Source organism: Mauremys mutica, chromosome 6, assembly GCF_020497125.1.
Source record: "Mauremys mutica isolate MM-2020 ecotype Southern chromosome 6, ASM2049712v1, whole genome shotgun sequence".
Lineage (NCBI taxonomy): Eukaryota > Metazoa > Chordata > Testudines > Geoemydidae > Mauremys > Mauremys mutica.
This window is the reverse complement of record NC_059077.1, coordinates 21,591,836-21,615,328: the sequence shown is the minus strand read 5'-3', so window position 1 is coordinate 21,615,328 and position 23,493 is coordinate 21,591,836. Positions and strand designations below refer to the sequence as shown.

Sequence of the window (23,493 nt, the reverse complement as noted above, 5' to 3'; positions counted from 1 at the left end):
TTGAGGTTACTCTATGCCCCAAATACCTAGGGTGCCAGTAGCATGCCAAGTGTACTCTCACTTCAAGGCAAGTACTGTAGGTGCTTCAGTAGTTAGGCTTTGCAGGCACTAGTTCTGGGTGGGTCCCAATAACCACTCAGACATATGGCTAAGGGAAAGGGTATTTTATTAGGGCTCTCAGGGAAGGGAAAGGTTGCAGATAACACCAGGTATAGAGACTTAACCAGTTACAGTTCAAAGTGAGCACTATCAGTTCTTGTTTGGGTCCCTGGGGCAGCCAGGTCGAGAGTTAGGGCATTTCAGGCCTAGTGCCTGGAGAAGCCTCTCCAGTCCAGTCTCCATTCAAGCAAATAAGCATTTGTGGGTTTCCAGGCCAGGCTCAGGTAGTGTCTCTCATTAGGGTCCCTTTCCCAGCCATTGCTGCTCTCCCATAAGTCCCTCACAGACCTGTACCCAGCTGTGACATCCGGCAATCAGAGCCTGTCCCACATGCAGCTCAGCCCACAGTTCCTGGGGCTTCTTTCTGCTCCCTGATACCTTGTGGCTCTCACTCCCAAGCAGAGTGCAGCCACAGTCATTGTTCATGACCTTTCTACTTACTAGGCCAGGAGAAGGAGAGTGCAGTGGGCAGGGTGCTGATGGAAAGCATAGTCCCAGTTTAGTCAGGGAGTAGGAGATGTACAGCAAGGAGGGGGCTGGCGAGAGGTGTAGTCCCCTGCTTTGCAGATCCATCACACATTAATCTAAATGATAAATGCCTTTTGTTCTAGACTTAGCGTGCACCAAAGCCCTTTTGGGAGGAATCAGATGTAATCTGGTAGCAGTTATTGACAAGAAAGTGTTAATGCTTTTTCTTCACCCATGGCTCACATCATTAGAAATGGAGTAACTAGATAGGTGGTACAGGAGTGGGTATGGTTTGCATGCATCTTATTATTTGTATTACTGTAGTGCCTAGGGGTCCCAACTGAGACTGATGCCCCATTATGGTATATCCTGTACAAAGACCTAGTAAGAGACAGTCCTGGTCCCAAAATGTATACAATCTAAAGCAAGAGATTTCTGCCCTTACGTGAGTGTTGGTGGTAAATATGGATAAACATCCATAACTACTGTTTTCCAGAATGGAAGACATAACTTTAGCTGAACGTATGTTCCTATGGTTTTATGCATGAATGATTCTGTGAAAATATTTGAAACCAAGCTGACTTTATTGATATTGCACAATATGTTGTTTAGTGCTGTTTGTTGCTATAATACTATAGTTGTAAATCACTATTATAAAGCTATGTATGTTTGCTCTGATACGGTACTGAAATTATTACATAAAGCGAAAAGATCCTTTCAGAATTCTAATATGAATAGATGCAAAATGAGTCCAAATATCTGTGATAAGTATCAGAATTTACTTCAGTGCAGTTGCACCCATATTTAATTTAGCCCACTGTGATAAGTGATATTTTTCTTCAAGAAGTTTTAAAAGAGCCAGTTGGTCATGTCAACCTAGCAACATAATGAGCACATGCAAATATTTGTGAAAACACAAACGAATCCTAATCTTTAAATGTCTGATTTTTTCAGAGAGTAGCATTGCATAAAACTGTCTGATCAGTGAGAGCTGAGAATTCCATTTGCCTCTTTTGGAATAAAATTTTAGTAGAGGGCAAAAGGAAAATGAAAAAAGGGGAATAGCTTTAAGAGGCGCAGGCCATGTGGTGACAGTTCAAGACAGCAAATGACTCCAACAGATTTTTTTAAAGGATGATTATGTAGTCAGGTGCTTGCAATGGCCAATAAAATGTTTGAAGCCCCAGCCAAGAAAATGATGTCAGCACCCAGTCTGCCAATAGAGATGATTCCCTGGAGGTCATTCTGCTTTGAGTATCAGAGTTTTCATCCTGTCATCTGCAATCCCTATTTTGTGGATCCATGTTCCAAATTATTTATTGTAAATATTCCCCAAGCCTTGTGTCCCAGGATCCTTCTCTTGCTGCTTTCTTCCTTTGGATGGAAAGCAAATACATCCTTCTCATCTTTCAGTAAAAAGCTTGGGCCTGTCCAAGTGAGTGATCATAGAATCTCAGGCTTGGAAGGGACCTCAGGAGGTCATCTAGTCCAGCCCCCTGCTCAAAGCAGGACCAATCCCCACACAGATTTTTACCCCAGTTCTCTAAATGGTCCCCTCAAGGACTGAACTCACAATCCTGAGTTTAGCAGGCCAATGCTCAAACCACTGAGCTATCCCTCCCCCTAATGAACCAAACTTGCTCAGATATCAAGTATCAAGGCAGCCATTTTAACAGCTCAGCTCTTTAAATTATACAGATAAATTTTCTTAAACCAACATCAGTGTAGAACAGTAGAGTAAACCATTGGCGTGAATCACAGTTGGGGATATACTGTTGGTTACTACATATTCCTGAGACACTGAAAGTTCATATTGTCAAATCTGCGTAGTTGACATTAATGGCTGGATCTTCAAAATGGTTCGAGCGAGACCAGAGGCAAGAGGTCTTGTGTTAAATAAGAGCCGTGGGTGTGGATGATGGTTCATGAGATTGAAGATGGGCTAGAGAATGGTTCACAGGTAGGTCATTAGCTCGCATCTAGCCCCTGTTTGGTAGTTGGGAAGATTGTATTGGTGCTTTCCATCTTGTACTTCTTAAAAAGGTCTTCAACTTCCAGTGCTGAAGCATAGAGCTGGGTGGTGGTAGATCAATTTCAGAAGCAGTTGGACTTGGGGAACTTACTAGGCATTAGAGATGGGCAGACTATTCACATTGAGCAAGTTATTAATTAATTTAGCCTGCTTGCAGATTGTCTACAAACAGACTTTTTAAAAAATGAATTTGTCCATTATTCAAAATAATTTAGCTTGCTTCACTAGTAATAAAAGCAAGGTCCCGTGTATACACACCTGCCTCTAAAATATGAAATAAAGGAACAAGGCAGAGTCCCTTCTAAACAGTCCATTCTTTAAAGTATTCCAAAGAAAATCAGAGAATGAAATCTACCTGCTATACATTATTGAAATAATTGCTGCATTAAAAACCTGAAAAAATCATATCAAAGTTTCCATCGCTGAGAGCATGATTCAATAATGATAATATTTAGGATGTATAGAATGATGGCTATTCACTAATTCTTCATGTCAACACACTTGGCTGGATTCACTAAACCTAGTGCATGGAGGAGTAAATTAATCTACCAGCTATTGCCTTGTTTCATGCACCCGAAGGTGGGATTCAACCCAAGAGAGGACAAGCAGTGGTAACTTTGCTTTCCCTCAGTGCTGTTGTGGGAAGCTACTGTAATTTCTCCCAAATGCCCCACTGGTGGAGGATGCTGTGGGGAATGCCTCCTGCCTTGTTTGGGGGCTTTATTGGCCCTCCAGTGTAAGGGGCTGTGACTGCATTGTACCATCAACAATGATCGACCTTCTGCCTTGAAAGCCTAATGCCAGGGATTACATCGTGGGTTGAATCTGGTCCCCATTCTGTTTTGCCCAGTACAGGATTTATTGTCTTGTGGTTCTTCTGCCCTGAGTGAAAAGCTGACAGTGTGATAACCAAGTCGATGTTGTGGGACAGGGGATGGATCACTTGATGATTGCCTGATTACCTGTTCTGTTCATTTCCTCTCAATCACGTGGCATTGGCAACTGTTGGAAGACTGGACACTGGGCTAGATGGACCATTGGTTTGACCCAATATGATGATCTTATGTAAGTCCTTTGAGGTCCACTGCAAATGCTGCTTTAGTATTTAAGAAAGTCTCTGTGGCTTCAAAAGCAAGCAAAATGGCAGATGAAATTCAGTGTTGATAAATACGAAGTAATGCACATTGGAAAACATAATCCCAACCAAACATACAAAATGAGGGGGTCTGCATTATCTGTTTTCACTCAAGAAAGAGATTTTAGAGTCATTATTTTCTGAAAATGTCCACTCAGTGTGCAGCAGCAATAAAAAAACAAAAACAAAATAACCTAATGCCACTATATAAATCCATGGTACACCCACACCTTGAATATTCCATACAGTTCTGGCCATCCCAAAAAGATATATTAGAATTGGAAAAGATACAGATAGACAACAAAAATGATTAAGTGTATGGAACAGCTTCTATATGAAGAGAGATTAAAAAGACTGGGACATTCCAGCTTGGAAAAGAGATGACTAAGAGGGGATATGATAGAGGTCTATAAAATTGTGACTGGTGTGGAGAAAGTGAATAAGGCGGTGTTATTTACTCCTTCACATAACACAAGAACCAAGGGTCACCCAATGAAATTAATAGGCAGCAGGTTCCAAACAAACATAAGGAAGTATTTCTTCACACAACGTGCAGTCAACCTGTGGAACTCATTGACAGGGGATGTTGTGAAGCCAAAACTATAACAGGATTCAAAAGAGAATTAGATCAATTCATGGATAAGTCCATTGATGGCTATTAGCCAAGATGATCAGGGATGCAACATCATGCTCTGAGTGTCCCTAGCTTCTGATTACTAGAAGCTGGGAGTGGGCTACAGGGGGTGGATCACTCGATGATTGCCTCTGAAGTGATTCCTCATTCCCTCTGAAGCACTTGGCATTGGCCATTTTCAGAAGACAGGATACTGGGTTAGATGGACCATTGGTCTGACCCAGCATCGCCATTCTTATGTTCCTATGTAAGTCCTTTGAGGTCCACTGCAAATGCTGCCTTGTTATTTAAGAAAAACTGTGGCTTCAAAAGGCAGCTTTGTGGCAGAGGAGAGAGAGCACTTTTGTTTCCTATTTTTTTGCATCGTGCGTCAACTGTGAGATTCTTTAGCAGCCATCAGTACTGTAAATCTTGAAAAGCCAATATAATTTAAGATGATATGTGATTACTGCAACTTTCATAAACTTCTCTGTTTTTATTTAAAGTTTTCTGCTTATTTATGAAAGGGTCTGCTGAAACAATTACTATGGCCTGAGCTGCTGTTTTTAGACTTCTTTCCTTTATATTTTCCATTTTGCTGTCTGGCTTTTGGACTACATATTGCATTTCTGTTTCCATTTATTTACACCTTTCGACTGCCAAATTTTTCTTTCAGATTTCAAAGCAGGGTTTCTTTGAGTATAGATTTGTAGCTTCTTGAATACCACATACTCAAATTCAATCAAGCCTTTTAAAACTCTTACAATTAGCTGCAATGTGGAAAAGGGTCTATCATATTTTATTTATTTTAGTTGGAGGAAAATGTTCCCTTTTGTTTTATTAATGATGGAATCCAGCACTTATGAAATCAAATGTTTGATGTCATGTGCTTGGAGCAGGCATAATGCGAGCTTCCACAGATAGTGCTGGCAATGCACTTCCTTCCTGATCTATAACACACTAACAATTCCAGATGAAGACTTGTTCTGAATAAAGACTGCCTAATGTGCAGTGGTTTTGTGATATAGAAAAATGGCCTCCAGAGACTGCATTGAAACTAGCAAACTCTATTCTCTCTTGTGTTCTGTTACATAAGATGACCCATTTCATTCGTAATTAATTGTAGAATATTAATACTGTTTTAAAATAATTTGATTATTTTAAAGTATGCACTTTGAAGTTTATGATCTGTGAGTGAAAATCTGATCCAAAAACACTTTGCATGTTGAGAAGAGCCAAGTTAGAAAAACAGTACAGCCGCATAAGAATGACACAGCTATAAAAACAGCCACAGAAAAGTATTAGCCATTTAAATGGTCAGGAAGTAATTTGGGCTACTTTCCATTTTTCCTAGAATATATTAGCACAGTCACATGAAGTCTGAACTGAAGGAGGTGAGCAAGATACAGAGTGCATCCTGGGGATTAACCATTGAAACCAATTACCGAGGGAAATGTTGGATTTTTCCATCTCTTGATGCAGAAAATCAGATTGGATCACTTTCTAGAAGCTGGAGGAGTACTTGTGGCACCTTAGAGACTAACAAATTTATTTGAGCATAAGCTCAAACCCACTTCATCGAATGCGTGCCACAAGTACTCCTCATTCTTTTTGCTGATACAGACTAACACAGCCATCACTCTGAAACCTTTCTAGAAGCTGTACTTTAGCCAACATCCAAGTTCCTGGTATCAGTACAAGGGCAACTGGTCCCTTCTCACCTTAAACTCAGTGAATCTGTGAAATACTGAAACCCCCAATGTCAGTGCCTGGACTTCACCTCATGGGATCAGGCTGGATAAACTTGTTTTTCCAGCTTGGCTCTTTGATGCACTTGAAATGCTTTGGCTCCATTAGCATTTTGGTTGGGTGGGGGGCTGTTGCGGGAATTTCTTACCTTTACAAATGTGATGACAACTAACTACTCTGAATTTGATGGAGAAAGTGACTAGAAATTTCGATGAAAACATTAAACTGACCAGCATCAAGAAGTAAATGTAGTTGAATCATTAAGTAATAATGACTGCTGTGATTAAATTCAGCATCGTCTGGGACAGGGATTATACCAGGGTTTCTCAAACTGGGGTCGCCGCTTGTGTAGGGAAAGCCCCTGGCGGGCCGGGCTGGTTTGTTTACCTGCCCCTTCCACAGGTCCGGCCGATCGCAGCTCCCACTGGCCACGGATTGCTGCTCCGGGCCAATGGGAGCTGCTGGAAGTGGCGCGGGCCGAGGGACGTACTTACAGGCAGTATGGAGGTACTTCAGTTTGTCCTTATGGAGTCACAGAAGGTATAAGTACCCACCCCTACACAAAAAAGGGAGTAGTTACAGTAAACAAACAGTGTGGACATTCCCCAGACATCTTTTACAAAGATGTTCGCTGCATCAGGTTCGTTGACAGCCCATTAGCTCCAGGTAAACAGCTAGTGAAGACAAGCCCTGAAACACAGTTACCAAAGGGTAGGAGCAGATGTTTAATGTTCAGCATGCAAAAATGTAACAGCAAGTTGCCCCAAGAGGTGTATGTGTGGGAAATGTTTTATCTGTGACTGGTGGTGGTTAATATATTTATTAATGAAGTGGCCAGATTTCCAGATGACACAAAAAAAATTGGTTTTTAAAAACTGGAGAATAAGTTGCCTAACTTCAGCCATTTTTGAAAGTGTTGGCTTGAGAACATTTAGTTTAGAGAAGACCAGTACAAGATCATGTCATAATACGAGACCAGAGGGGACAGTCAATAGAATTGAAAGTTAACACATTTTAAACTGTTTTTAAAAAATGAAATAGTTTTTGCACACTTCAGTCTGTTTTGTTGTTTTAGCTGGGGTCAGATTTGGCCACCCTTTCTCAGGCTGAGTAGCCTCTTAGGGTACGTTTGTGTCGGGTAGTGATTGATCTATCGGGGATCGATTTATTGTGTCTAGTGTAGATTTGGAACTCCACCGCGGAGTCGACGGGGGAGTGGCAGCGGTCGACTCGCCACTGTCCTCAAGGCCAGGTAAGTCAACCTAAGATACGCCGACTTCAGCTTCGCTATTTGCATAGCTGAAGTTGCATATCTTATGTCGACATCTCCCCCCGCCCCCCCCCCAGTGTAGACCTAGCCTCACTTGACAAGCAGTCCTATCAATTTCAATGGAACTACTTATGTAGTAAAGTAGCACTCGGCCTGACTGAGGGTAGCAGAATCTTGCCATTTTCCATCATGAAGCGTGTTGCTGTATAAATTAGGTGCCTGAGAACAGGTCAGCTAATCTTAATTTCTGACTTTTTTTATGCTTAAATTTGCAAGATGCTTAGGAATGCAAGCTATGGCACATATTGTAGCTCTTTGTATAATTGGCGTTCCAAAAAGCTTTAGCAAATCATTAAACAAAATTTTATGACAGCACTGTTAAACTTTATTAGCAACTAGGGACTTGTCTAAATGGGGACACTCAAGGAAAGTTAATCCAAATTAACTAAAGGTGTGAATTTAAAGTGGCTTAGGATATGTCTACACTAGCACATTTGTCGGTAAAAGCACACCAGTGACCAACATAAGTTTCACCAACAGAAGCGCCGGTATGGGTAGCGCTGTGTTGGTGGGCGATGCTCTCCTGCTCACATATTTACTGCCGCTCGTTGGAGGTGGTTTAATTATGCGGACAGAAGAGCTGTCCCCCGCCAGCATAGAGCAGCTACCCGGGAGACTTTACAGAGGCGCAGCTGCCGCGGGACAGCTGTGCTGCTGTAAGGTCTCTAGTGGAGACATAGTCTTAGTTAAACTGCATTAAATCCTGTGTGGACACTCTCATTCAGAATTAAAGTGACCTCAATTAAGTTTATCTTAATTAACTACCCACATGGGGATTTAATGCAGTTTAGCTAATCCATTTTTAATTCACCGAGTTAATTTGGATTTAATTTTCCTGAGTGTTGCTGTATAGACAGGCCCTCGATTCTAAAATGTAATTCCATGATTGGTCACTCAAACGTGCAGCCTGTGTTGAAGATAATTGCCATCTCTGTAGCTTAATCTTGGTTGAGGGGAGAATTTATGTTTCTCTGCTAAACTATTTTTATTATGAGAGAAGCCAATTTATTATAGCAATAACAATTCTCCAGAGTGTGCTGGAACTGTATAGCTCCATTTTTAGGGTAGATAAATATACTTGACATTAGTTCTTGCCTTTTAACAAGTTATTCCATACTTCACTCTAATTTTCTTCAAAGTATTCCTCATTCTGTCATGGCCTATTATTTAATTAGGAGATCATGCTTTGTTGATGCTTTTGATCCTATCTAAAAACACTTAAGCACATATATATAACTTTACTCAGGTGAGCAATCTCCTTGAAGTGAAGTTTCACAGACTCAAATGTTTTCAGGGTCAAGCTCTTAAATTGTATTTTAAGCACCGTTTTTAACTCTCCAGACCCAGTTTCCTTACCACTGATGGCTATATTCTACAGATTCTATACCATTTAGCTATCATTTTCCTTTTTGTTCCCAGCCATTTACACACATACTGGGTCTGACCTTGCTGTTTATGTAAAACTCCTGTTGGGGTTACATTGCGCTTAAGAGCTTCAGAAAAATTGGGCCCAAAATACTTATGCTACAAAGCTTCACTGTAAAACTTTCCCACCCTGAACAAGGACTCTGATATACACTGCTTCCTAATAACATGCGTGCTGCTGCCAAGAATTTTAGGTTCACCAGGGCACTTGACAATGCTGCGTCTCAGAAACAAGTAGCAATTTTTAAATGCTCCCCACAGTGTTTAACTTTATCCAGCGTGAAATGGCAATTTGATCATGGACCTTTTTTTGGTACTGCACTTTTGTGTACTGTAAAAACATTGGTTGTGTATAGAGTAGGGTAAGTCAGAAATAGATAGAGAGAGAGAGAGAGAGAGATGACATTTAAGAAATAAACCAAAGCTGAGTGACTTCAACAAGCTGAGAAAAGTTGTCTCACAGTTATATGGGTTTCTGCATAGCTCCCAAGTTTGTAAAACTCACAGATTCGATCATAATCAACTCCTGTGTAAGAGATTTCAGGTTGTTTTTTATACATTTTTTTTTTCTCATTTGACTTAGTAGTAATCTCAATTTTTTTCCTTTGGGCTTGGTAGAGCCTGAGAGCTATCCCAGTCAGTTCAATGGACATCGTGACTCCTCAGGGCCAGGTCATTCATTTGTGTTCTGTTTCGCTCTGAGCATGTTAAGCCATTTGGATAAGTGTCTGTTTGTTATCAATTGAAAGAAACAAAAATAAATGTATGTTTCACTGTCAGTTGTTATTTACGATCAAGAATGTACATACCATTGGCAGCACTAATCATGGGCACTTACGAACTGCAGTTGTTAAACTGAAGGTGATATTTCTAAGTATAGGGAATACTGCAAGTGCCTCTAGAAGGGTAAATACAGCAGTACGGAGGACATCCATGTTGTAATGACATCCATGCTATCCTTGTACCCTTCCAAATATAAGATACCTCACAGCCCTGGAATAACATCTCACTGTTCTATTCAGTTATTGCAAATGTTTCTGACTTTCAATTAAAATGGTTTTGGACTAGGGCCTCGGCCCTGCAGGCTGCTGAGTATTGCTGAATGGAAAACAGTGCAGCGGTAAAGTGCTAGCACCTGGCATCAGCCCTTTGCCTGGGCAGAAACACTTCAGTACCTGTTGCGTTACATGCGGGCCGGATAAAGCACAACAACCAATATGATTGCAAGCAGAATCATTTATTATTTACAATGCATCATATTATATAGGCTTCTCCATATTAGCAAACGTCAGACACACCAACATCACATTGCTGCTGATTGGTTCTTAGTCCGATACACACGCTTTTCACACGCATGGCCCTTTGCTTACTGATTTCCCATTTCCCATGCAACTCATCTGATTATGGACTTGTTTATCACCTTGAAACCGATCCCAGCTAGGCCACCTGGCGTCTGCCTCCCTCTGGCTAGCTCTCAACTTTCTCATAACAACTTTATCTAACTCCTCTGTTCTTGATGTGCTGCTGCTGTAAGTTTCCACCAAGGCAGCATAGGGAAGATACAACCCCACAAGTACCGTGCAGAGAAATAAACTCAGTGATCACCAATGAGAACAGACTTCTGCGCCGAACCTCTGGTCTGTGGTACCTGCTCCCCTCTCAGCTTCCTTCACCCTTGGATAGTAGATAACAAAGGACTACGCTCAGCAGCTCTAGATACTCATGCACCATAAACAGACAGGAGACTTGGGGACTGATTCCAGACTGAAGTCAGTGGGAGTCTTTTCATTGCTTGCAATGGGCTTTCAGTCAGGCCCATAGATAGCCCTACCTGTGTTCATCGCTTTCTCCCCACCCTGACTAACTGAATCCTGGTTATCTAGGTATTTTCAGGACACTATTTTATTATCTAAATACAAAATTCAAGGACTCTTTAAACCTTTTCTCTCAGCAAGAAGGATGCCACATCTGGAAGATGCACATGGTGAAGGGGACAGACGGGCTGGGGATCCAGATTACAGGAGGAAGAGGATCAAAGCGATCCCCTCATGGCATCATTGTTGCGCATGTTGAGGAAGGAGGCTCTGCTCACAGGTAATGTAATGTTTGTTCCTTCGCAAGGTTACATAGGTTTGATTGATCTGTTTACGCCACTTTCAGCAGAACTCAAAAAAGGGATAATGGAAGTTTGCTCACACGCCCATAAAAACATTTATTTACATTGGGACAGAGAGTGGGCTAATAAAATGACAAATATTAGAAAGTATTTTGGACCCAACCTAGTCATGCTTTATTCATTTTTCTGCATGCTTGCATTTAAATATAAATTTTCTGCACAGTTTGGCTGTAAGAACCTTTACTTAGGCTCAGAATGCTTCCCCCTTTTTTTCTATAGGGATGGTAGATTGACAGCTGGTGACGAGCTCCTAATGATCAACAGTCAGTCTTTGGTTGGACTCTCCCATCAGGAAGCTGTGGCTATTCTGCGATCTGCTACAGGTCTAGTGGAGCTGGTGGTAGCTAGCAGGGTAGGTAACTTTACATCTCACTCTTTTCTGTATTACCTGAGTGCCTGACGTCTCTAGATGTTGTTCTGTGTATTTGCAGTCTTTATTTTTTTTATGTTAGTAACTTGAAGTAATTTTTTTGCAGTTAAAGTGATGTGACGTTTCATGCAAATAAGATGAAACCAATTTATTAACAGGGCTTAGTCTTTCTTCATCATAGGAATGATTAGAGATGTGGATCATCATGTAGGCTGAGCATTAAATACGTGCCAAAAATGCCATTGTCACTGTTCGTCTAGCCTAGCTGGTCCTTTAATTTGGTGGAATATAGATTTTAATTGTACATACAATAGAGAGGCTTAATCTTTTCTGGATGTTCTTTGATAACTCCTTCCAGTGCCCAGTGTTCACATTTATCAAAAAGAGAAAATGTCCCAGGGTGTTCAAGGACAAAAACCAAGATGCATAAACTTAAAATGTATATAGTATTTTAATTAGCCACCGAAGTGCATCAAAGTCCTTTGTCGGGATTACAGTGTAGTATTAACTCCGCCAGTTTTCACCTTGACGACAACGTACTTTGAATAGATGCAAACATGTTCAGTTAGACATTTGGGCTATCTTCCAAAGGGGGCATATCAGCCTACATGAATTCCTTCTTCAAATTCCTTCTCCAATTGTGCTGCAATTACAGCTATACAATCTACAAGAATGTTTGCAACAAAAAGCTCTTCGGGTTCTGACCAGACTTTGTGTCAGCACAATCTCTATAGATTCAGTTTTCACATTCCTGGAAGAGTATTTGCTAGCCTGACAAATGAAGTATATCAATCTTTGCTTTATTCATATATATATATATATATATATATAGTAGTCATTCATATTTGAGGATCAGATTCCAATCAGCTCAAGATAAGAAATAAAATAGGTGTAGTGAGTTCTGTGAGATCCCCTTGGACGATAGTTTGTATGAGGAAACTGCCACATAAGCCCTGGATTTGTCTTGACAGAGATAGAACGCTCTTGCCCTGTACTTTGTGTTATTATTTACACTGGAAAGTAAGCAAGATCATGGAGAATCAAGGCCTGAATGTTCTAGATTCTGGACTGAGTTGAACTGACAGCGTTGTGAAGGGAATTTTCGTATCACCCCTATATGTGTGTGTTGTAAGTGTGTGAAGTGTATATATGTATATTTTTTCCTGTGAACATGTTATAATCTGCCTCCTGATGTCTCTGAATTCTACAAAATGCATGGAGTTTGTCTACATGCAAAAGTTATTTCATTTTAACAATACCAATATAATTAAAATGGTACAACCCCCACGCCTCACCTCCCGCCTAGTTTTCCCCAGTGTGGCTGCATTGATACCAGCAGAGCTTATTCCTCTATGGGAAGGAGAATGAATTAGACTGGTATAAGGCACGTTTGTACTGGTATAACTGTGTTTACATCAGAGGTGTAGCAGTATAGCTATCTGGTTAAAAAAAAACCAAACAGCCCAAAATACCGTTATGCAAAGCAGTTACATGGGCACAGAAATTGTGTATAGATGAGGTCATGTATAGAGTATGTCATGCCTATTTTCCTAGAATACTCCCTGGTCTTTGTTACACATTTGTTGAATGAAATGGACTAGTCCATTGTGTAATGACTAGGTCTATGTAAACTGAAAATTATGTGGAACTCTTCTGGCTTTTTGTTTCATACAAACTCCCTCCTTGTTCACTGGAAGGTTCACTGATCTTCATGAACTTTCTGAATGAATCTGGGCAGGAACAGGGAACTTTAATTTTTACAATTGAAACTTGAAGTTTTAGCACATTGAAATATATAATTGGATTAAATTTGAAAAAATGAGTAATTTGCTTGGGTTTTAATCTGGAGAGCAAATGCCTGCTATCAAATGGCAAAGCTTCATTATGCATTTGAATGGTACATTGTGAGAGACATAATGTGTATTTTGTTGCCTTCCTGGTAGGAAGGGACTGAAGAGGAGTCTCTCAAGTATCCCTCTACAAGTTTGCCTGACTTACTTAGTACCTGTTCAGTCCAAGATACCACCTCTTGCACTGATAACAAAGAGAATGAAGAGCCAGAGGACGAAGATGCCAAAGGAGTGAGCGCGTCTCCTGAAGCACAGGTTGCTGTAAGTGTGGCTTTGGTAATCTTTTAACGTTGTTACTTGATTTCGGTCTGTAGTCATGCCATGTGCTCCTACAGCCTAAAATGTAACCATTCATCTGTGTAAAAAAATCTTAATTAAACTAGCGCTTCCTTTATGTTAAAGATGGTCTACAGAAAACTAAACAGTGTGCTCAACTTGAGATCATGATATCTTTGTATTACCGTCTTGCAGGAGTGTGGGAAGTAGCACTGCAAACTTTTATGTCTGTTAGTTACACACGAGCCCGAATGTGTTTTTTCTCTAGTTAAATTACATTCCATTCACTTTTAAATGGAAGCTAAGAGAGGTCAACTGAAGTGCCGTGGCTGTGGTATGTTTGTTTCCTCTCTTTGTGTAACCAAACTCTTGAAGATCTTGATCCACAAAGGGGCCTCAGGCATTGTGACACGGAGTGTCACTAACTTTTAGGTGCCTAGAAAATCACAAGAACAACACTGATCCGCGAAGCCTGAGATAGGCGTGCCTAGGCTCCCTATACAAAGGATGAGGGGAGAGAGGCACCTTAGAATGTGAGCCTAAAAAGCCAGCACGCTAGGCAGGGAGCTACCTAAGTTAGTCAGTGGGATAGACTGACGAGACAGGGATGTGTCCTAAGCCCTGCCCCTCTTTCAGAGATAGGTGCCTAAATCCAAGCTGCGCGGAGGTGCCTGTCTCAGCTACTGATCCACGAATGGGGGGGAAGATAGGCACTCCTCTGCCTAACTCACGTATGGGGCCTGATCCATGCTCAGAGGCCACCTAACACCTCAAAACCGCCAGGGGGAGGACCTTCCTCATTAACCTTTAGCCTACTAGTTAGGGTACTCACCCAGCATGTGAGAGACCGCTGGTTCAAGCACAGGTGCCGACTTTTCAAACTGCCGGGGATGCTCAACCTCCAGCTCTGCCCCAGGCCCTGTCCTCACTCCACCCCTTCCCCTATGGCCCCACCCTAGCCCTGCCTCTTCCCGCCCAGTTCCACCCCTCCCCCAAGCGTACCATGTCCCCACTCCTCCCCCATCCCTCCCAGCCTCCCTGAACACCATGAAACAACTGTTCGCGGCACAGGAGGTGTGGGGTGAAAGGGGGGAGGCGCTCACCCGCGGGGCCCTGGCAGGCAGGAGGTGCTGGGAGGGGTGCTGGGGAGCTGATAGGGGTGGGTGCTCAGCACCCACCATTTTTTCACCCAGGACTTTGTAGGGCTTGTGTGCTAATTTGAGTGGGCGTTCTAGGACAAAAGAATGATTAAAAATTCATTTTGCAATTCTTACAAGATATTACACATTCAAACTACAGTAATGGCTTATAAAGTTGTGGTTCAGTAAAGCACTGACCATTAAAATTAATTTTTGCAAATCTTTATTATGTGTGGGTTAAGGGACACAGTCTCCTAGAATTCTAGTCAATTTCCAAACATGAGTTAAAAGTAATTTCAGTCACTTCACCTGCTTCTGAGTCCCCAGTGCCGAGGTTTGTATTTTGCAGTTACATTTTTCAGTGCTGTTGAAAGTTCCATTCCCCTTCCCCTGTTAGTGTGAGAGATTCACAAAAATACTAGCGGAAACGAGCTGTAGGGGAACAGTGATACATAAAGATCTTGCGAATGGGAAAAGTAGTGAAATAAATAAATACATTTTTTTTCCTCTAATCTTCTTCAGGTCTAGTAGCTGTATGTGTAAAACTGGTCCAAGGGAGGTATGATTGTTTAGTTGGTCAAATCCTGTTACATTCCTTAGGCCAAGTAAGAAGAATCCTCCCTCCTCTTATCCGGGAAAGGGTGCAGAATATTTTTGCACCTAATCTGTGACTGCTACTCCAGCTGCAGGATTGCAGCAGCTGGCCCCTGTGTATGGACAGTGTAGTCATAGACCCACAAATTGCATCCAGGGCCTGCACTCCCTCCTCGGTGGGTTTTCTGCAGCCTACCAAGCAGTGCTGCGCAAACTCTAGCTGTAGCCTTGCTCTGCTCCGCCTCTCTCTGCACAGTAAAACCACACTTGTTCTACAGCGTGCAGGGCCTCCCATATCCTTTCAAGGGTTTGCTTTTTTAATTTACAAGGCACGGAGTCCAATCAGGATGGCAGTATAATTTGATTCCCAAGCATGTGGCATAGTATAACTATATACCTTGTTGTAGAATTTCTACAGATACAGCAATGATTTTTTCCCACGTTTGGTAATAACCGTGTGATTTGGTCCCTGCTGTGGCATAGGCCCAATAAAAGTAGTCTGATATCAGAAACATATGAAAAACATGTAGCAAGCGTACACCTCCTTGGCTTAGGGTTTTAGGTATATTTTTCTGTACTTACGTGCTGTAAAAGAGCCATGATTTACAGATGCTAAAATAAAAAATATGTGAATGGAATCTCATAACCTGTTTAATGAGAGCCATCTTTTGTGAAATAAAAAAATGTCTTCAAATGTACAGGGTTGGAAGTAGAATGACCGTGGTTGTGGAGAATGAGGGAGTTATGGGCATTATTTTTATGAATATCAGATGAACCTCATTTAACGTGTTTGGAGTTAAATCAAAGTAGACTGTTGGAGGGAAACAAACAGGAAATAAAACAATGGCAAAAATAAGGGACAATCCAGAGAATATCAAGAGTCCTTGTGGAAACAGTAACTGGAGAATGCCTCTGCCTAGTTCCAGCCAGGCTGGCAAGGTTTACTATTCTCAGGCCTGAGCCTTGGATCACAGGGGATATTAAAACTTTCAAGATACTTGTGCCCTTGTGAAGAATGGGTGGTTGAATGGGTTGTCAGCAGCTGCCTGGGGGAGACACATGGAAGGAAGGAGAGAAGGAATGCAGCAAGACAATCTGTTTCTGCCAGCCCAGAGATGGAGGTAACTGGGCCGAATGGAACTCACTTAAGCTTGCAAGGAAAGAGTACGGTTTAGATAAGGAAAAGGACTTATGGGTGTCAAACAGAGTTGGGTCTGTTGGGTTAACTGGATTGGTAAACAGAGGCGCTGCTGCCCAGAGACCCATTCAAAGAGAGATTGGACTGTGTGGTTCCATTCAGAGGAGGGTGACGATAGCAAAACCTGCCCCAGAGGGGTGCACTCATCAAGAGGGATTAAAAGGAGTCTAAAGCACAGCTCTCCTCATCAGCATGACAGTGGCTTTTTTTGGTTTACCCTGTGCAAGGACTTGATAATTCTTGTGTTCTTCACTTTTTAATAGTTTGTTGCTTCTTTTGTCTGGTATTTCTCAGAAACAAACTTAGTGAGTATTATTTGCATATAAGGGAGGGAGGGTTGGCCTAATAATTACTACGACAGAAACTAGGTCCTCTTGTGTCAAACTAAGGTAAAATCAGTGTGACTCCTTTGACTTCTATGGGGGGATGCTACTCCAGATCTGGAGATCATAAAATCGTGACCTGATTCCTGGGTTTGAATCCCAAATCTGTCACTGACTTGAGTCAAATCTCATCTCTCTGAGTTTCCCCACCTGTAAAAAAGGGATGATAACACTTGCCTACTTGCGGGGACTTGAGGTGGGATACTACCAATGTGACATTATCTATTTTTTTAAAATTGACTAAGAAGCATTTTTAGGGGTAACACCTGCCGTGAGGTCTCCCTGCCAATTTTTTGTAGCTTTACAACTACAGATTCCTATATTAAAAATATTTTTCTCTCCCCTGTTGCTATATGTGAAAGACCTACACAGGAGAAGGGGAAACTGACCATGAACTCTAACCATGGGTAAAGCACATAGTAACTAATAAACTGTTTCCTCTAGTCTCTTTCAGCTCTAGTTACCTTAGGAGTTATTGTAACAAACATGGGTACTAACTGTTCAGATCAACATGATTTTAAGTTAACAAGTTTGAGTTTAGATTTGAAAGATGCTACAAAATTATAGGACAAGATTTTTTGTAAGCACTCAGCATTGTCCTGTCTCTGCTCCCATTGACTTCAATGAGAGAAGTTAGTTCAGCACTGACCACTTCTGAAAATCACACCCTTAATTATAACCCTGATGTATAACTATCAGTGTGTAGCAGATGAGGTGTAGATACACTGAACGAGACATAGTAAAGGACAGATCTGTATATATCTCTTTCAGGGCAAGTATTCCAGTTTTATAGGACATTTTTGAGACTTGAAAAACCTGATGCAGCTTGCCTGTGCACAATGAGGTTTATGATGAAGATATGTTTGAATTCAAAAGGGCATTGCCAAGTGTCAAAACGTAGCTATTGGAATTCAGCTGAATATGGTTGCCACATATTTCTTTTTTTAATTCAGCTCTCTTCAGGTGCTGGATTGTCAGGATTTTCCCTAAGATTTGAAGGAACTTGCTCTCTTAGCTTTGCTACTAAAATCTTTTCGGCCAAGCAGTAGTCAGTCTGAGAGGAGCTCTGTAGCTCAGAAATGAAGAGCTCAGTAGCACTTGGAGGCTGCAGTTTAAAAATATCGCCCTTTAAAATCCAAGCATTATATTACACTAAAGCAAAACTTTTATAAATACAGTTTAATTGGAACTCTTTTGTACCCATTCTGACTGTGCAAAGGCCCATTTAACATGAAACATCCCTTCAAGTTCTAACATTAATAAAACTTGTGCCATCAGGCAGAAAAGGGATTATATTAAAATCCTGAGAGTGCATTTGTTTCTGTGATGGTCTAGCCAAAACGTTCCTTAACTTCACACATGCAGTTCTCAGGTGAGACCATGTTGTTGTGTTAAATTGTCTCAAATCACTCTTGGGATTTTAATATTAAAAAGGAAGGAGTCTGGTGCTTGTGGTGCTGTTTATGTTAATTTTACCTATTTGTATATGTGTAAGCAGGGAGGGGCAGGTAAAATATTATTTCCATTTGGGGGTGTGTGTGTGTTCATTTTTGTTCTGGAAAGTCTACCATATTCCTTGAACTTTAACCTTCTGTTGGGTCACTGTATTGGTGGAAACAAAACAGACACATGAAATAGCACTAAGAGGAAAATAACTTTGGCAAGAGTTTCAGATTTTGGTGAAGATTTTGGCTCCCTCAGTGTTTAGGTGCCCAACTTGAGACTCCTTAACAGGGCTTAATTTTTTCAGAAGGTGGTTGCTTAGAACTTTCTGAAAATCTGACCCCTTAAGGCATCTGAGCACCCACACTGCTGAACAGTCACTGTTGAAATTCTTGGCCTTTGTTTTTATGTCTGGTGCTGTTATCTTGTTAAATACAAAATGATAAAGCTAATCAGATTATTATTAATAATAATAATTGTTTGTTATTGTTACCTAATCTTATATAGTACTTTTCATCAGTAGATCTCAAAGCCATCCCCATTTTACAGATGGGGAATCGGAGGCACGGCTCAGGGAAGTGACTTGACCAAGGTCAAAGAACATGGCAAGTGGCAGAGCCCTGGGAAAATAGTGTTCACTTGTGCATGCACATGGGGGGCTAAATCCAGGCCTCTGGTGCTGCAGTCTCCATTGTCAGGGGAATCTGAGGGCAACAGGATTCCATCTGGGAGCTAGGCCAGGCCAGAAGATGGTTGTGGGGGATTCACGTAAAGGCCTACAAAGATCACTTCAGTCATTCCGGTTGTGTGAACCTCTGCTGCTTGACTCAACGTCTGTGGCAGTGCAGGAGGTTTCCTACCAAAGTCTCCTGGCTGTACAACTGCCCAGGATGCAGCCTCATTACTGGACCAGGGAAATGCTCCCAGCTGTGTGATTGTTCGGTTCTTGTTGCAAGAGTTTTGGTAAGGTTTGCTTTGGCCTTAAATGCTTGCCATGACTCAAGGTTGCTAACGTACTGGATACAGAGATTGCTGTGACCCACCGAGATTGAACAATCCTGCTGTAAACAGAAACAGGATGTCATCGGTTAAAGGTTAAATACCTCTGATGTGTGAATTGTGTTTCTTTCTTCATGCCAAAACCCACCTTATGTTTTTGGCAAGGTACATGTCCAGAAGAGAATAAATCAACCTGTTTTGTAAATGTGCAGAGATGAGTTCATCCCAGTTCTTTATTTGAGCCCTTAGGAATGTTCAGTTATTTCCCATTGTAAGTCTCTGTGTCTTACTGGAGAATCCGTATGTAATTACCTCTAGCCGTGCAAGTGCAGTAAGGAAGAGGATAACAATGCCATAAGTTTAAAAAAACACACTGGGGTCAAAAGTTCTTTTGGAAACACTGAAACAGATATTTCAGAGAAAGCATTAGCACTGCAAGGAAACAGGAAGCATAACTCAACAATTAATTGTGTGGGGGAGAAGGACCTTAATTACTCAGAGGACTCCAGTGTTGAGTCCCACTAGGGCATTGCAATTCCAGAAATCAGCTCTGAAATACAACTGTAAATGGAATTGCTATGTCCAAAACCCCTTTTTGTAAATAATATACTTTACGCTGAAAGGGATTTTGTCAGGAGAAATAGAGAAGAGAGAGATTTGGGGGTCAGATTATGGGGAGCCCCTGCAGAGGTGTACTGGGAAAGGGGTACAAGGAGCCTTCCCTCGCTGCAGCCCTGTGCCAGACACAGCTGCAACTCCTGCACTCTTCTTGTATAGGGGCTTCTCCCTGATAGTGCCTCCTCAGGCACCCCAGAGAACCCTGGCCCCGCCCCTTCTTAGCATCACCGTGAGAGTTGCCAGCTGTGAATGCTACACTCCTTTTGAAGCACTCCGATGCTGTGTGCCAAGTTACTCCAGGAGGCAATGTGCTTTCCTGAGGTGCAGTACCTCCTAATGTGCCAGATCAACCCCCAAGTCCTGCTTACCTAGGGCTGTGACTAACAATAGATCTCATAGTGAATATAGCAAAGTGGGAAAATGTACGTTTTTAGGATAAACATAGTGAAAAGTCTGGACAAGAGATGGCTGCAAAAAAGTCTAAGGGCGAAATCCAGTTTGCCTTGTTCATTTGAGTATTCCTGGTGCATCCAAGTAATCCCAACTGCTGTATCACATTACAAGAAGCTAAAAGGACTCTTTCCTGCTATGACTCTTCCACGTAAGCAATTACTTCAGTTGCCACAGGGATGTTGTATAATCACAAAGAGGAGGTGGCATCTGCCATCATGAATGGAAGCAGGTGGTGGTTAGGTGACAGGTTGTCTGATAAGATATGGTCCACACTATGGATGAGTTCGAGAAACCCCTGGAAGACATTAAGGTGCCCTTCGTGCTTGGTAGGTTTGTAATTCTTATTCTTCCATGTAAAATGTTTGAAAGTCAGCACAGTAATGGAAACATACTTTATCTGCAATGCAGGGTCTCCAGGCCCCTTTTCTTTTGTGAATGAGATTTCTTTCCGCAAAGCAGCAGATATAGTAGCCAGCTATTTCTCTCTTGGCCACTTGGATAGCTGCCCAGGTTTGGTGGAAATGAACTGCCTTTAGCAGCCTAAAAATAACCTCCCCGTGACATTAGAATGAAACGGATACTATCATGGCCCTGCAGTCTAGCGGACGTTAACATAAAGATAATAAAGGCACCAGGACTTTGAGAGTTGTCATAAATGTTGTTTTATCACATCTGCAGATTGTTTATCCCCAAATTCTTGTAACTGTATACAATCCAACCCTAGCTGGGATCAGTTAAATTATATTTTAGACATGCTGTGCTTGAAAAAATACAATCCACATAATACGTACATAAGGTATGAAAGACACTAGATACCCAAGTATTGCATATCGTGCTATGTACTCAGTATGACACAAACAGTGTTTTTAAAACTAATTCCGAAGTGCTATACCAAAAATATCATGGAAATGTACCCTCCAATTGTTAGCTTTGATAGTGTAAGCGAGATCTGATGTTCTCAACAGAGCTATTTTTACATTGTGACTAGGCATGAAGACTGCTTCCTGTGGTCTTCCACCCTCAGTATGTGAACAAAAAGTCCCCCTGAAAATAAAATAAAGCAGCTATATTCTCTGTTGTCATATATGGAATCACAATCTATCTTAAACAGGGGACAATTATTAGAGAAAACAATTACAAACTACAAACACAAATAAACAGGCTTCCACACAGCTTGAGTTCCTAGTTTGTCTCCTTTGTTTACCTTCCAAGAGCTTCTTCCACAGAGACATCTAGTGTCTAAATAACATACTGCAAATAAACATATCATTACCCTTTCTAACATTGTCTTCAAATCCTGAATATTGAAACAAAAATAGAATGAGTGTTGCAGATTTCTCAGAAATGTTTATAATGAATTTAATTTAATTCAGTCCAAAAGCTGTTTAAGGTGAAAAAGCATGTTATATAGCAGATAAAAGCAAAGCTAATCTAAAGAGTGATGAGAGGTTGGTTTAGCTGGATGGATCTCATTATCTCTAGGGCCAAGAGGGAACCTGTCAGTGGCTGCCTCCCCTTGAAGATCTCTGCCACAGCAAAGACTAATGGCACAAGCAATTTCCGGTGTTTCTTTCTATTTAAAAGGACATTGTTCTTAATTTTAAAAATCACTTTTATTCATTTTAACTTTTAATAGCTAGTTGGAAGTATGGAAATGAACCCTTTACCTAACCCTGCAAGCTACCACCCATGAGTGGGTCTGTGGTTCAGCACAGAGTGACATTGGTTTCAGAGGTCCACCTGCACTGAATAACGTGTAAGATCTGGGCTTATGTTCTTTCCTTTCTGTCCCATGGAGCCGGCAAATTGTTGTTGTAGGTTTGAATGAGAGTGCTAGGGTGCTGACACTGATTTCTAAAGAAATTATTGAAGCATTTGTTAGGGGGAAAAGGAAAATTTAGCCCTCAGTATACTATGTGGGTAACCAAACTACACCCCAAATCCTCTTCACCTGGTGTGCTGTGCAATCACCCACAGGTACCTAGATATGCAGTAACTGATCTTGTGCTCATGAATGCTGGGGTACATTTCAAATGCCGGGTTTCCACACACCTAGCTAGTACAACCTGAACATTTTTCCACCAAAGAAATACAGGGATTTAGTAAACTGACATAAAAATCAAGATGGATCAGAGTTTGCACCTGTCACATTGGGCAGCAGTATCCCTTTTAAAAAGTAAAGCACCACAACTCTGTTGTATTACTTTGTATAGGCATGCTGTGGAATTCAGACATCCGGCAGAGTGATAGACCAAGCACTCTTAAGGAGACCACTTTGAGTTGTTTATGTAGCATTTCCATCTCTTCAGAAAACTACAGGGTGGTTCCAGCTGTTGAACATTTATCTTGCTTCCTGATTTCCTTCCCAGGCATGAAAGCAGAGGTTTCTAGCATGTTCATTTAGTGAATGGTGGGTTCAAAGGAGGTACAAGTTGCATACTGTGGGACCAGCAAGTGCAATTTCCAGGGCCGCCCCTCAGGAAAGCCTGCCAGTGTTTGCTTCAGCAAAGGAAGCAAACTTGAACATGCAGCTTATCTCCTCTGGAAACCCCATAGGTCGAGACTGCCTTGGTAAATGTGCTGAATCAAAGGATCCCCTGGATGTCTGGGTGATGCCAGGCACCTTCATTCCCTCTCTACTTTGGGTTATAACAGGGGTTCTCAAATTGGGGGTCAGGACCCCTCAAGGGGTCATAAGGATATTACCTGGGAGGTCGTGAGCTGTCAACCTTCACCCCCAAAATCTGCTTTGCCTCCAGCATTTATAATGGTGTTAAACATATAAAAAGTGTTTTTAATTTATAAGGGGGGGGGGGTCACACTCAGAGGCTTGCTATGTGAAAGGGGTCACCAGTACAGAAGTTTGAGAACCACTGAGTTATAACATTAAGACTCCAACTCAGTCCTTACTTGCTGGGGAAGGAGCAACTTCTCTGGGTTTTCCATGGTGTTAGTTGTGTACTATCTAAACACATACCTGGTTAATTAGATCTCCAGAGTGAGGCCCCTGGTAGACTTCATGGTGTTTCCTGCTCAGCTCCTGGCCGTGGTTTTGCTTGGATTCCTATTTACTGGAAATGTTT

At 41.6% G+C, this 23,493-nt stretch overlaps 1 protein-coding gene across 1 annotated transcript in view; it reads left to right on the top strand.

Annotated features, from left to right (window-relative positions):
- PDZD2 (PDZ domain containing 2) overlaps positions 1 to 23,493 on the top strand; it is a 188,858-nt gene that overhangs the window by 103,269 nt on the left and 62,096 nt on the right. Inside the window, exons 3-5 of the mRNA XM_045021789.1 lie at positions 10,863 to 11,005; positions 11,307 to 11,439; positions 13,401 to 13,568. Coding sequence (XP_044877724.1) covers positions 10,863 to 11,005; positions 11,307 to 11,439; positions 13,401 to 13,568 — 444 coding nt within the window. The remainder of the gene's footprint in view (positions 1 to 10,862; positions 11,006 to 11,306; positions 11,440 to 13,400; positions 13,569 to 23,493) is intronic.